This window comes from Chelon labrosus, assembly GCF_963514085.1.
Source record: "Chelon labrosus genome assembly, chromosome: 10".
Lineage (NCBI taxonomy): Eukaryota > Metazoa > Chordata > Actinopteri > Mugiliformes > Mugilidae > Chelon > Chelon labrosus.
Genome location: NC_140360.1, coordinates 18,312,210 through 18,328,041, shown reverse-complemented (window position 1 = coordinate 18,328,041; position 15,832 = coordinate 18,312,210). Strand labels below are relative to the sequence as shown.

Below are 15,832 nucleotides of genomic sequence, written 5' to 3'. Positions count from 1 at the left end.
CTTAGGATCAGTGCTTGTCAACTGATTTGCTAACTGAAACTAATGAAACATAAAAAGCAGCATGCACCAGTTTCCTTCTGCGCTCAACTATGTACTGATTGATCAGTTATGAATATCTGTTTGCTTTTTGCTGCTTCAGTCACAAACAAACACATTCATTGTTCTCAATAGCTGCAAGATGAGCTGCAGATACAACGCTCTGCTTCAACTCAGAAGTGAGTTCATTTTCAAGTATTGACGTAAGCAACAGACCACTGCAATACACTGCATTCTGATAAACAGTAGTAATGCTTCAAGTGCCTTTATCCACACCTCTTGTGTTGATGCTTATGATCATGTGAGCAGTGTGGCTTAGGAGCATTCTATGATACATGATTTTCAGCTGGCCAAACAGAGAAACCTTTAAAATTAGGAACTGAAAAGTGATGTGATTCTGGTTACCTCTCTCATCTCTTGGGAAATGGTGTTAAGGCGTTCATTCTCAGACTGGGTGTTGGTGAGGATGTTGCGTGCCTGCCGGAGCTCGGTCTGCAGCTCCAGGACTCTCTGCTCATAGTAGGCCTCCTTACAGGCCGACTCCTGGATCAGAGACTCTTCACGGCTCTCCCCATCTGCTGCTACCTTCCTGTGGTTGGAGTAGGCTTGTCCAAAGGCCTGGAGATACAGAGAAGAAGGAGAAGAGCTAATGGTTAGCCACTAACTCACTGAGCGTTAAATGACTGCTGGCAATATTTAGTGGTCAAAGTAGAGATTTGTGTAAATCAGGAGTTGAAGATTTAAAATATAAGGATTGCAAGCGAGTCTGCCATCTTAAAGTGACACTGGTCTCTTCTATTGTGGTTCAGCCCGAGGACCAGGGTTCAAAAACCTCCCAAAATAGTGCTGCCACTCTGTAGAGATTATCACTTAGGCTCCATCTGGTTTGCATCATCCTGTCTTCCCCCCATGTCTCCCTCCTCTAGCTGCAGGATGTTGGCCTCCCCTGCACGTGCTCTGCAGTGGCTCCACAGATGGCAAAACGGAACAGGAAAAGTAGAGCAAATGGACTAGTGTCTGGGTGATGATGAGAAGCCTGTATTCTAATGCTCTTAAAACCTTAGGAGATCATAGCAAGGCAAAGAAAGGTCACCAGATATTATTTGATTTTACAGACTGCCTGAAAGGGATGAACTATTAAGATTAAATAACTATGGAGAGCATACAAACTAGGGTTAGGGCCTTTGTTAAAAGGCTGTGAAATAGCAAAGATTGTTTGTTACTAGTGCTGCCTTAATTTGACATGAACAGAGAGACAGGGAAAGTCCTTGATTGCAGAACAATCTAGGCTAGGCTACACTCTCCAGTCTCCAAATAATCACAATCCTGATGACAGATTTCATTTCCAATCCTGTGACCACCAGTGATCAGATGGAAATTCTGATTCTCATCTTGTGTCATAGCTTGAGTGCAGGCATTAATCCGAAGTCACCTGAGGCACGAATCTGACCTTGTTTGCAGCTGCTGCACGCTCTCGCATCTCTCTGACCTGCTACCCCATTACCCTGCACGTGACTGGCTGCTGCAGGATTTTCTCTGTTTGACTGTGTGTAGTATTAATCCCAGTAATTCCTTTAAAAAGGGGGGAAATCTGGAAATGTGTATTAGTCAAACTGACCTACTTGCAGGAATATATGAATGTATAAAACTGGTTTAATAGGTTACAGACGACCATGACATCATGTCTTGTGCATGGTCTTGAGCAGGAAAGAAGATAGCCCAAGCAGGGAGGTAGAAAGGAAGAACTGATATAAAGGACAGTATGCTATATTTAGACACATCTCTGACATCTACTTTCTTTTCTGCAATATAGTGATATCAGTAAATGTAACCGCAGTTTAGTGTGTATCCTTGACGCCAACATGATCCACTCAGTCGCCATTGTTTTGATGTACATTATGAAACAGACAGAGACACAGCGGTACAGAAATCACACCCAGGTCTCAGATTTTGGCAGCGAAATTATAGAGCAACGCCGACACAACAGCTCACAAGTTTAAATGCTCACAAAGGCATTCTCCACTTGCATATAGACTAAAACTGTGTAAGTATAAGACAAGCTTAAGCTAGCACTATCTGCTAACTAACGTAAGGAACCTCATCTTTCTATGACCAGACTACAAGCAAATCAAAAAACTTATATAACTTACAACTTACTGTGTTAATTGTTAACACATTTTTGCCTTGTAAAACAAATACAGCTGATACTAGGACTGAAACTGGATGTACACAACCGAATAAACCAATTAGAGTACTTTTAATGCTGGGAAGTGTTTCGTCAATAATCATAAAACCAAGGTTCACAGTGTGTGTACTGACAGACAAAATGTCAGTCAATAAATAACTCACATTTGAAATACTAGATAAGACAGTCCGTTAAATATTTCTCCTCTAACTTCCCTCATTCACCACCTTTACAGTAAATCACACCATCAATCAGCAGGAGGTCGCATTTGATTCGAAAGTCATTACAAGGGGCAGGATTAACCCAATCATGAATCGGGGAAATCCCATCATTATAATCTTGACGCATATATTAGTTATTCAAAAGACTCCAATCAGTCCAATCTTTGAGGCCTGTGCATCAAACAAACAGAACTCCTAGTCAAAACCCACTGACCCAAGGCTTTAATCTCAGTTACCCATGCGTGGGTTTAGGCTACTTTTAAGGGAGGCTAAACTGGGGACGCACGCGACCAAGCCTATAATCTCTCAGTGAGCTGCCCGCCCAATTTATAATTCATCTTTAGCTTGCCATATGTTGCAGTTTTTAACATTGAGCACGTGAACATGGATTATTAATCTCTTGTAAAGCTAATCAAACGCAGGCCTTTAGTTATTAGCACGCTGTCTGGACAGATTTCCTCACAGATGACTATACTACAGATGAGTGCATACATGAGGTTAGGCATCCTGCTGGGTTTGTCTTTATATGCTAGACTGTCATTCAGAGATCAAAGTACATAACCACTGTGATCTCAAAGCCTCATATAACTGAGGAGTCAACTCTGGTTCATTTGTTTCTCAGCTGTCAGAATAATTTACTTGCCCCATACATTTCTCTCACCATAACAGCTTATGTAGGTAGCCAAATCATAAGATTAACAAAATAAAGACATTGTGATGTGGACTAACTGAAGGAAGGAACTATTAGTCTCAGACAAAGCTTGTTTAAAAAGCTTGTTTCTCTAGTGATTAGATTTGTTTTGTACTCACTGTAAACTTGATCAGTCATCTGTATGTTTATCTTTCAGCAAAGACAATTGTTGCTATGACCACAAGTTCTTTGACAGTCTTGGATTAAATAAAGACTGCTGGTGTGATCATTGCAGTGTCCTCTAATCTAGCCAAGGACATAGCCTTTACTCTACTCAACTCAACTCAACTCAACTTTATTTATAAGGTAAAGGCAAAGTCCATTGATTAGAAGGTGAGGAAAATTCAAGACTCAAAGGTCAATTACATCTTGTGTGTTTTGATCACTGGCCAAGAATAGTGAGGACATACTAAACAGTGGCAACCACCTTATATGGTACAGGACATTAAAGCAAAGAGACAATAGGTTACAGAGTTTACTCAGCTCAGCTCACAATAGTCTTGCGCAGGCGATTCTAAACCAGTGAGTCAAGAGCACAAGGGAGATGGGCTTCGGGCCTCTGACAGGTAACAAACAGATCAATGCAGCTGGTCTCAGAGGCCCTGTGGAGCTGAAGCACACATCTAACTTTGTTCTATTTTCAGTTCCTTCTGTGGCTTCAAGTGAGAGTTATTAGTGGATATCCAGATATACTGTTACTGAAGACACTCTGAAAAGGAGGATAATGGACAGACTTAATACACAAGATCTGTACACAGGGCTGGTTTTAAGTAAAAAGCCAGGAGTTTTTCACTGAACTTATTTAGAACACCCTGGATTTGTGTCTGACTCTTGTACATCTGGTCCAGCTCCAAAATCTCATTGTTAAAGTTTCCTTTTAGGTCCTGATTGTTTCGCAGCTTGGATCTAATTGGAAAAATAAAGCTGGCTGCACAAAGGGAAGTAGGGCAGATAGGATTGAAAAAACAGTGATGGGAAGAGATAGAGAGAGGAATAAGGAAGAGCACTTTGTGGGAAATAATCCACTTCGTTTGCCTTTGATTAACAGGGAAGGAAACCATTAACTATAGTATTTTCTTTTGGTTGATTGAACAACATCAACAAAACAGGAAAATGTTATGACTTTTCAGATGCCAGATAGGACACAAGTGATGTGGCCAGAGCAATGCCAGACCATACACTATAGAGATGTGGAAAAGTGAAATGACAATGTGTTTGGAAAGACTTGTGGACCAGAGTGGGCTGATACTAAGTGGAGGTTTTCAGTCTCTTCAGTAACATTCCTGTGCTATGACAGCCTGTGGTTACTGCTGAACAATATAACACTGTGTCACTGGGATCAGTATATTTACTCATAAAAGAGTCATAAGGGTCCTGGAGTTGACCCCGGATGCCAAAGTAGTGTATCAGCAACACTGAAGGCTGGTCAGTGTTAGCTTGTCATTGTAGGCGATTGCAGAGGAAGAGAGGCAGAGCAGGAGGTGAAAGAAAAAACACACATTGAATGGATTCTCTTGCCTCGTGAGTCACAACTCACGTGGGCCCACAGTTTGTTATGATTAGCAGACATGCTCTCTCTCCCTCTTCCTGTCTATGTCTCCATCTCCATTCACAGGCCAGCATAAAGACTGAAAACTATGAAAAGACACATCGCTTCAAGATATGTGTTGATTCTTTATTTAGCCATCCACCATCAACCGTTCATAATACAGATTTCTGGGGGGATGGGATCAAAACACATAGTGAACCTGTGGCCAAGCATTACAGGTTGACCCGCTTTTCTAAAGTCCACTTTCTTTATTTGTCTGAGACATAATAGCCCTTCGTGATGAGGCTATATAACAAGGTTCTCTAAGGAATGCAAACCACGTCAGGTGGCCTTGTATGCTTATTTTAGTTAACTCAGTTTACTAGAGCACAGTGGCTATTCAGTACATATTACAGTAAAGCCAATAAAACTTGCTGTAATGAGTAACGGAGTAGCTAATTATTCACCACAGACTGTACCTTTCAGTGGGGATGAGATGGAAATGGGAAAAAAAAAAAGATTAACTTTCATCTTTTGACAAATCCATGGAGGTTTTGATTAACTGCTTTCGTGCAGAAGAGAGCTAATCTCCTTGCTGTAGTGACAGTCCCTCATCACATCAGCCACTCTAAATCTGGACCTTTTTAAAAACGCTTTCTTCAAGCAAGAAGGCAAATTATAGAGTATGTAGAAGACACTGTCGTATTTAACAGAGAGATGTATGCTAGGTGTTAAACAGAAGGAGAAGGAAGGAGAGGGAAAAAAAGAGGGTGAGAAAAATGCGAATGAGGGAGGGATATATTAGCTGTTGCTTGGCATAGAGCCACATTGATTCACTGCATAGCACATAGCTGTTGGGCTATTATTCACACACAGGCCTGGACAATTTCACAGGCTCTACACACAAGCGTACACACACACACTTTCCATTTCCAATTTTACCACTGTGCCTTGCAGTCAGCCATACTGCAGCACCTGGTACTCAAGCCATGTTGAGGCTCGTTCTCCCATCTGAGATAAAGGGGAAAGAGGTGAATGATCAAAGGCAGTAGGGGTTCCACCCGCACATACGTGCAATGCACTGCACTGCCTTGCCAATGGCAAGGAATACTCTACAGAAAATCACAGCAGAGGTCAGAGAAACGTACCCGCATGAGTGTTTGTGAGTTGCATGAGAATTTATTTTGCCTCAAGTACACTGTAAAAAATGTCCGTAGAAAGAACAGAATAATACTGCAAAATCTCAACATTAAAAAACCGTAAAGGGTATTACAACTAAACATTGTTTTCTTTACAGTGTAATTTAGTAAAACTTCAAACTAAATGTTATTGTAAATTTAACATGAAAATGTTGTTTTTAAAACATAATGTCTTTGTTAAAATAACTTATTTATGTTTTTGTGACATATAAATACCGTATTCCAAAAAACAATACAATGTACATTAAATAACAGTAAAATTGTGTTCAAATTACAATTCAATTCTGCAGACTTCAAACATGGATTTTCCAAAATGCTAGCCCCCCCCCCCCCCCCCTTTTTTAAGGATATACGTGCTTATTTCTTGTTTTTAATCTTCTCTGAACTATTTCATGTGGCTGGCCATAACTGACAGCATAGGCTAATCAAATCTTTTTTAATCAAAGGTTTTTTTTTTTTTTAATCAAGTTGGGGGATAAAGAAAGAAGTGTTATTTTTGTCTGTGAGAACAAAGACTCTGTCCAACGTTTCTTGGGAAGAGTAATCACTACAGAGAGATTTTAAGGCCACTAAGCTGCTCTGTACCTACATATTGGGAACTTCTCGTGGATTTATAAACCAGCGACAATCTCAAGGTAAGTAAACAATACTAATTTCGTTGATGCATGGAAATTTATTTTACAAAGACTAGAGTAGAACTGCTTGTTATTCGGATGATTAGACATTTAGTGCTAGGCCTATGTTTTCTGGAGATCAGACGACTCAGTGTGTCGTACCGTGCGTGGTGCTGTGACGTCACACGCAACGCCTGCCTCTCAGGTCAGGTGCTTCTGCTCCATCGCTTCGCTAGCTTGCTTGCGCGCCTCAGCTCAGCCAGTCAGTGCAAAACTCCTGTCTTTGGTCTGTGACTGCTCCTCGGAGCGAAACGTTCCTGTCGGTTATCCAACCTAAACACGGTCGTCAAAAGTTAGAAGGTAATCTAGTCCGAAGAACCACCCTCCCTTTCTGTTCATTCAGAGTTTAAGGTAGTTGAAGAGCGGTCGTTTAATATCTTACTGGACGTCAACTTACAACTTGTTACCAGACAGTTGGGTTAGCCAAGCTAGCTAACCAAGTGTACCAGCAGTGCTGAGTTAATATAGCTGAAGCATACTCAACCGTCAGGTTAAGTTTAAAGCAGTTTATTTTCAAGAAACGGTGTGTTTTCATGTTTTAAATTGTTCTATGAGCGATTACTGTTATCTTTGTGCTGCTACAGTTGCAAGCAGCTAACAGAGCGTTAGCACCTAAGCTCTCCGCGCTTTATCCCAATTCCACTTTGCGTTAGTGGTGCAAATTGAATCATACTCAATCGTCAGGTTAAATCAAAGTCCAATGTTGTGAAATGATACATGGCGTCTTAATTTTATTTTACACTCGTTGATAGACCGCTATCAATGTTGGTACATTTGCTTTTGACTGTTGGCAGATAAGAGTTTTTTGCCTGTTTCAAGCTCCCCTCGCCATGATTCGTTGTCGTTTTTGCGGGAAAACCTTGCAAACGTTGAGGGGTTATGTGTTGCATTGTAGGATTCACAGAAACGAACCACGCTGTGTGTTCAGGTGTGAGAGTACAAGTTGCAGGCAGACATTTTGCACATATTCATCATTTAAGTGTCACTTCTATCGGAAGCACAATGTCCCAACGTCGTCTGTTAGTGCCAACACAGCCATTATGTCTAATTTTGTGTGCGCTGTGTCACTTTGCTCAGACCGATTTGAGACTGTGCACGAACTTCTTGTACACTTAAAAAAACATTTAGTGGAGGGAAGATCTGTGAAGTGTCCAGTGGCAGGTTGTCAAAAAACATTTACTTTGAGGTCATCATTTACAGCGCACTTGTCTAGGAAACATCCAGACTGTTCAGTGAATAACATAAATGATCTCTACAGAGAAATCACACCGCAGTCCTCTGCCACGGCTTGTGAAGAGGTTTCGCAGACAGTGGATGGGGCAGCAGATCTACCAGTAAGTACTGAATCGACACAGGTTTTCGATGAAATCTTTCTTAGGAGTGTTTGCCTGTTCTATTTAAAACTACAAGGACAGCTGCTGCTTCCAGATTCAACGATACAGATAATTGTTGAAGAGATGCAAAATCTACATGAATTAGGACTGGATTACACTTTGAGCAAGTTACACACTCTCATGAAAGATGAGTTAAATCTTACTGATGATGTGATGGGGAAAGTTTCAGATTGTATAAAGGATTCTGATCTGTTCTCCTCATCTCATAAAGGCCCACTGAGAACAGCCTACACGAGAACTCAGACATTCAAACGGATGTTCAAATATGTAGAGCCCAAAGTAGTAAGATTAGGATATGATGATGATATGAGACAAAGAAATGCTTATTACATACCTGTAAAGCAAACACTGACTAACTTACTGGAATCGCAATTTTGGAAAAATTCTGTGTTGCAACAGACTACTGAAACAGATGCACGTGTCCTTGGTGACACTTGTGATGGACAGGCCTTCAAGTCCAATCCGTTCTTCACTGCAAACCCAGGAGGCCTGCAGCTTATATTGTATCAAGATGCATTTGAAGTAGTCAATCCTCTCGGCTCAGCAAAAAAAAAACACAAAGTTCTCGCTGTTTATCTTTCTGTTGCAAATTTGCCAGTTCATGTGCGATCCAACACCGATCACATGTCCCTAGTGTTGTTGTGTGGAGAAAATGATCTAAAAAAGTTTGGATGTGCCAAAGTATTTGCTGACCTGATATCGGATTTGTCAGATTTAGCAGAAAATGGAGTTACTGTAGGAGGGGAAACTGTCCGTGGGGCTTTGTACTGTATAGCTGGGGATAATTTAGGGTCACATGGCATTGGAGGGTTTAACGAAAATTTCACGTCTTGTTATTTTTGCAGGTACTGTGAGGTAACCAGAGACGAATTTAAGAAAGAACCCAATCTTTGCGGCCGGCAAAGAACTGCTGATTCCTATGACGCTGCTGTCGCCGCTCTGTCTAAGGAGAGCAGAGACGTCAAAGGAATAAAACTGAGGTCAGTTTTCAATGATGTGCCAAGCTTTCATGTATGCCAACCCGGGCTCCCACCATGTTTAGGCCATGACATTTTTGAGGGTGTGTTGTCCTATGACCTTGGTCTGTACTTGAATTATTTCATCAAGACCAAGAAATGGTTCACATATACCCTTTTGAACAGGCGAATCAAACAATTCCAGTTCAAAGGTTCAGATGCTCTCTCCAAGCCTTGCACTGTCCAGTCTGGTGCACTCAAACTCTCTGGTAACGCGGTCCAGAATTGGAATTTTTTGAGGCTGTTACCTGTTCTAATTGGCGACAAGGTGCAAAATGCTGATGATGACGTGTGGCAGTTGACTCTCCTGCTCAAAGATATTGTTGATCTAGTTTGTGCACAAAAGATTTCAGTGTCGCAGATAGCTTACCTTGAAATCATAGTTCAGGAGTATCTAGATTCAAGGACATGTTTGTTTCCTCATAGTACTCTCAAACCGAAACACCATTACATGAGACATTATCCCTCACTAATCCTGAAATTTGGCCCCCTTATTCGACTGTGGACGATGCGTTTTGAAAGCAAACATAGCTATTTCAAGCGATGTGCCAGGCATCTGAAAAACTTCAAGAACATTTGCCTAACTCTTTCTGAGAGGCATCAGATGTTCCAGGCATATGTCTCGGCAGGACCAGGATCTAGTGAGGTACTACAAATTAAAAATGGTTGTGCTTTTATTCCCAACCTTTACAGTGATGCCGTTAATCATGCTGCTTCTGAATTTGGATTTTCAGAAAGGGATACTGTTGTCTCAACAGAAATTCAGTACAGAGGTACAACCTACAAGAAGGGTGATTTTTTGGTCTTAAACGAGTCTCTGGAATTTGGGAAGATTATCATAATTCTAACTAAGGATGATGCTGTGTATGTTCTTATGGACTTGCACAAATCCAACTTCCTTCCCAAATATCATCTTTATGCCATTACGCCACAAAGTACAGCAATGAAGTGTGTGAACATACAGGCCTTGCTAGATTTTTACCCACTGACTTCATACACCATCGATGCACTTAGAGTCATCCCACTGAAACACAGCGTTTTGTCCATGTGATTTTTGCAATGTTTGAATGATGAGTTTTATGTAGTTCTATTTTTTTGATTTTCTATGTCTGGAGTCATATTGGGCACCTCTAACTTCAATATGAATTAGTCCCAAACTACAATGTTCTGAAGTAAATGTAGTAAATCAGCTACATTTTGTAAATATTTACTTATACATCTTAAATGAAATTTGTACAGATGTCCAAATTATTTCTACACTCTGCCATCACGGAGGTCTTGCCTGACCTGCCAGATGTGACAAGGGAGATCTTGGAGGAAACTCTCCAATCTCTAGGGGTGGAGACCCATGATGACTTCCAGTTTTTGAAAGAAGATGATTTGTTGTCAGCCTTGAGGCCCATACAAGCCAGGAAGCTGGTTGCTGCATGGAGTCTGAAATGTAAGTTTATCGTCATTGTTCAACATCCTGACTGCTTGGTGGTTTTATGATGTGATCAGTTCTCAACATTGCTATTAAAATGTAAAACCATTCATGTTGTGTCTGTTTCGTGTATATGCATTTTTAAAGGTCCGGCCCAAGAAAGTGGTTGCCTTACTGCCTCACCAGGACCTTCCCAATCCATGATGTCTCTGTCGCCAACGTCGTCGTCGTCGTCCAGCAGCTGTCAGAGCCCAAGTGGCAGTTTGCCAGAGTCATTCACAATACCATGGGAACAGTTCCCAGAGGCTTTGACACAGGCTTTGGAGAGGGAAAAGCGTCCAAATCCAAGTCTGAGGAAAGAGATGGTGAGAATTGTGGTCCGCGAAATGATGAAAGTAACCACGTCTTTAAGCAAGAAGAATGCTACTGATGTGGCTAGGAAATTGGTGGCTAAATACCCCAAGTCACTTCAAGATGTGATTGAGGGCGACGTAATTGGCACAGGTTATGGCTCCCTCGTGAAACAAATTCAAAATCGGATCGAAAATGTGAAAAGACCTACAACACCAAAAATTAAAAAAAGAAAATCACATGACTCTGACACTGACGAAGTCCCACCTGAAAAACGTGCAGCGATTCAGGACACCTATGGGTGCGTCCGTTGGCATGTGAAGTTTATGCCCCTTGGAGAAACGGCCGAAACCCAGCAGCAGAAGAAAAACGAGCTTAAAAATCTGTTCAGCCAGAATGAACAAAGCACAGGTCCTTTGAAAATGCTGATGAAGTCCACATTCTACAGCCAGCGACAAGACGTGAACCAAGGGAAAGACATGAAGTACCTCCAGGAAAACTGGCCATATTGGTTTCATGACATTGGCATGAATGTTCACTTTAAGGAGCTCACTGGAGTTGACCTGAAGGAAAGCTTCTTGAAAAATGTGGAACAGAAGGGGGAAAGGCTCTTGCACTTCATGAAGACAGTTGCTGTCAACAAATCCAAAAGATTCTACCAAGCTGCAACAAAGCTACAGATTATGATGGGAGAACAGGCAGTTAGCACACAGGTCACAGAGATGGTGCTGCTTCTTCTGGCTTATTTTGACGAGAGAGATGATGTGATGTTCCATTACGTGGAGGATACTTGCCTGGCTGAAGAAGTGGTCATGGACCGAGTTCCCTTGACTCCAACGATTGTTGTATGTGGTAAGTTAACCGTACTCACCTGAGTTGGAGAGGAAAGCTTGACACATGCAGTAGATGTTGTCTGGGTATAATGAATTCACACCCCTTTTTTCTGATTGTGTGGGTTTCTTCGTACATACTTGTTTTCACACTTGATGCATTAGTTAGTGACTGACGTGAAAATGTAAACCTAATTTCTGGATTATTTTAATTTTCTTTCTTTTTTTTTATTTTAAGGACAATCCTGCTTTTCCGCCAGAAGGATGATGCTTAGTGTGGATCACGTCATCGTTAACGACAACATCTCTTCCTTCATCACGTCTTTGTGCATGATGTTTGGCTCTTACTACTGTTTCAACATCCATTATCCCTCAGCACTTGCTTCAACCCTGGAGTTTCTACAGAGGTAAGTTTTCTTTTTTTTTAATTTATTAATCTTTAATTTATTTATTTTAACCATTGTTTTGTTCTATTTATTTAGTCATTTCACAACGTGCATACAAATACCTACAGGGCCTATGCTGCCCTCGCACTGTGTTCCTATTTTGCAGAACTAGACAGGTAGCTAACAGTAGAATGATTGCATGTTTGGAAGTGCTTTTATCCTTTTATTATTCCATACATTCACTCTCTCTACAATTGCAAGAAAATAAGAAACAAACATGCATACATTTGACATACTAAATTAATCACATACAACGTAAATCCACATCACAATCATGGTGTTGAAAAAACATAATGTCTTTGTAAAGGGGAAGCCAATTATACCACTCCAACCAGACATGTTCTGCTTCAGTCCTCTACTGTGGAGACAGAGCTCATGAAGAGCTCATGAAGAGTTGTTCCTGTAATTTGCAATTTATGGAAATGGAAATGCATTATCTACCTTGAACATGTAATGCGAAATCTTAATATTCTGATTCAAGTTAAGCAAAAAATGGAGGCCCCATTGCTCCCTGCCTACCAATAAGGTATTAATTAAAGGAAAACTGTAACCTCACACTAATCCTTTCCTTTGTTGTTGTGGAGGCAGTTGTATCATGTATTTGTGTTTTCTCTGTACGGTTGTTTCATGTATTCATGTGTTTCCTCTGTCTTCTCTGTATTCCTAGATGTTTCTTCTCTATAAATCCAGAGAGGGGGACCAAAGTGGAGCGAACCAGTGCTACGCGCTTGCATGTAAATGCCAGAGTCCTGACGTTGATTCAGGACCTCTCAGACCACGAATGGCGATCCATTTAAAAAGGTACTAGTGCAACTATGTTCTTTGGTTATTGACTGACTTTACAAATGAAATTAGAGAGACAGTGTGAACAGTAACTGTACTGTACTGTTGCTATTGTCCTATTGGTTGTCTTGGGACTGTGCCAATTGTCCAGAGACGGTAACGCACTCTCCCACGATGCTACGCATTATCCCGAGTAGCCACGCATTGTCCCCGGGGCAACCAGGTCCTGTCCAGCGGAGCGAGGCACTGTCCTAAGAGTTAGGCAAAGTGCCTGACTGTCCCAGGACAGACAGTGCTGGCTGTCTCGGGACGGTGCCTAGTGTCCAGACAGTCCATGGAACTGCAGCAACAGTACAGAATATTTATTGTTTCCACTGCTACTGATTAATTGAGGTGTGTGTGCGTGTGTGTGTCTTTGTCTTCTCTATTCCCTAGGTGTCCTTTGAGTGGCCACAGCAGTTGATGTTTCCCCAGATGTTCTTCAGGGTGTGTTTATAGATGTTCCAGCCCATGATTGGCGAGCCATTTAAAAAGGTGTGTGTGTGATACTGCTACTGCAGCAACAGTACAGAACAGTTATTGTTTCCACTGCTACTGATTAATTGAGGTGTGTGTGTGTGTCTTTGTCTTCTCTATTCCCTAGGTGTCCTTTGAGTGGCCACAGCAGTTGATGTTTCCCCAGATGTTCTTCAGGGTGTTTTTATAGATGTTTCAGCCCATGATTGGCGAGCCATTTATAAAGGTGCGTGTGATAGTGCTACTGCTACTGTTGTCTTTGATTATTGACTGACTTAACAAATGAAACTAATGGAGATCCCTGTATGTACCTCTTTCTCTTCTCTATTCCCATAGGTATTCCTTTGAGTGACCACAGCACTCATAACTCTACTGTTTTCAAAAATAAACTTGCATTCTTTAGAATGATTCATTGACTAACGAGTGGTTTGTTACAGTCTATCCTCAAATTAACATTTAGAAGTAATTTGAAGCACTGCGGATAAAAAGTAAAACTGTAATACATGCGTACATGTCCTGTTGATTTTTCGGATAAAAACTGGCAGCTGTGGTTGCCAGAATAATCCTGTTAGGAATGCAGTTCATACGGTATGTAAACATTACGGAACAACTTGTAGATTTTACATCCTAAAACTATTTATTTTACATGCCCCGTTGTTTTTACGGATAAAAACTGGCAGCAGTGGTTGCCAGAATAATCCTGTTAAAAATACAGTACATACTGTATGTAAACATTACTGAATAACTTGTAAATTTTACATCCTAAAACTGCTTACCTTACATTGAATCCCTCTGAAATGTTCATGAAATCATTGTTAATTGCACATTGAATATCCGTAAAATGAACAATTATGTATTGATTATTGTACATTGCATACCTGTAAAATTTACATTTAGTTTTCCTTAATTTTACAGGGGATCCCAGTGAAATGCACAAGTTATTCTGTAATGCTGTTTACATTTTATTGTATTTTTAACAAGATTATTCTGGCAACCACTGCTGCCAGTATTTTTCCGTAAAAACAACGGATTTTTTTTTACAGTGTAGACTGGCACCACATTACACTCCCATCAGGAGGGCGTGAACTTCCTACAAACAACCATAAATCCGTGCCAGATTGTACATCTATTGTGTTGCAGTGTAGGACAGAAAATAGAACACCAGAAGATAAGAGCCACTGGGAGTAGGTAGACACATGCAGTTAAAGCACACAAATGTACATGAACGCACACAGGCCTCCGAGTATGAGTACTGCACTAATAAGACTCATGAGGCCCTTCACACGCCTGACTGGAGAAGTAATTCTCAAAAACATTAGAATAGCATAATTGGGCTACAAGAGCTCAGTGATGCAAAGTTGCTACATAAATTAAATCAGGCTGCAATGATTAAGCACTGGTTAGTGCTTTCATCAGAGCCGGATGGGGAAAACTACATTTCATATTTTATTCTGACTTCACATGAGCCACTAATCTGAAGACAGCATTAGATATTCTGTGTGAAGTCAGTCAAATCAGACCTCGTGTTCAGTCTTGATGATGTAGATTCATCATACGCCAACATAGACTGGATCTTTTCCTCTTTATTCACAATCTCAAACACAAAAAAATAGTCTCTTCGGTATCTTCTTTACAAGGTGAAACACCTGCAGAAAGAGGGCAAACAGGCCCCTGTTCCCATTCGACTGTCTGAGTCAGCCTGAAGGCTCTAAACTGGACTGGCTCCTGTCTTATTATCACTAGTAATAACTGTCATTATGGCCCTAGCAGTGAGCTAAAGAACTTATGTCACAGTTTACGTAGCCTTCAGCCACGATTAAGACAAAAGATACAGAATAGGTATTATGATGAGAGAAGGGCATGTTCTGACTGAAATTCTTAACATTAAAAATGGGAAATTACAAGATTTTAAACTCTGCTTTTGTCTTCAGTATTTAGCTGTGAATTAATTAAATGGAAGCATCTGTTTATCTTTTCTGTTTGTTGGGTTCATTGTTCAGCAGCTAAATCTGCTACAGAATGGAGGAGAAAGCCAGTGTCTCAAGGGAGAGAAGAGATTCAATAGCTCCCTATAGACTGTAGAAACCCTGCACCGCCATGTCGGCGTCAGAGCTGGAATCTGTGTTCTTTATCATCGTTCATATCACTGCAATGTTCTATACCAGCACCAGCGCTGGGCATTCATAACTGCAATCATTTGAAATGCAAAGAAGGCCTCATCTGTGCCTGCTTGTAGTCAGAATGTCACTTCCCCTTTCTACCTCACACCCTGACTGGATGAGATCTCCCAGGTCCACGTGCCCGTACCCCGGGGGAAGAGCTGTTGTCATGGTTACAATGCCAATTACAGTGACAGAGTGAGAGGCGGTCAGTAAAGACAAGGCAAGGAGTGCCATTGACACAGATGGCTGTTTTAGAGCTCAGCCCAGCACAGCTTGATCTCGTCCCTTTTTCTCTGGCAACAGTCTTCACCCGTGTCCAGAGCCTCTCTAATTTGAGATTGGTTTGCAAAAACGGATTGATCTGCTGGTTGCTTGAA

The 15,832-nt window shown here is 41.1% G+C and overlaps 2 protein-coding genes across 4 annotated transcripts in view; one reads left to right on the top strand and one right to left on the bottom strand.

Annotated features, from left to right (window-relative positions):
- The window catches only part of LOC311494848 (protein bicaudal D homolog 2-like), a 49,022-nt gene that overhangs the window by 23,143 nt on the left and 10,047 nt on the right, over nt 1–15,832 (bottom strand). For all 3 annotated transcript variants that reach the window (XM_084554099.1, XM_084554100.1, XM_084554101.1), the window contains exon 2: nt 442–654. In XM_084554099.1, coding sequence (XP_084410225.1) covers nt 442–654 — 213 coding nt within the window. The remainder of the gene's footprint in view (nt 1–441; nt 655–15,832) is intronic.
- LOC311494849 (uncharacterized protein) lies at nt 6,267–14,336 on the top strand. Its single transcript, XM_084554102.1, has 2 exons — nt 6,267–8,908; nt 10,184–14,336. Exon 2 carries the CDS (start codon nt 10,568–10,570, stop codon nt 11,591–11,593), a length of 1,026 nt encoding a protein of 341 aa, XP_084410228.1. The 5' UTR covers nt 6,267–8,908; nt 10,184–10,567; the 3' UTR covers nt 11,594–14,336.

What these genes read in the sequence shown, in the direction of transcription:
- LOC311494849 (XM_084554102.1), top strand. Translation starts at nt 10,568, where the DNA reads ATGATGTCTCTGTCGCCAACGTCGTCGTCGTCGTCCAGCAGCTGTCAG.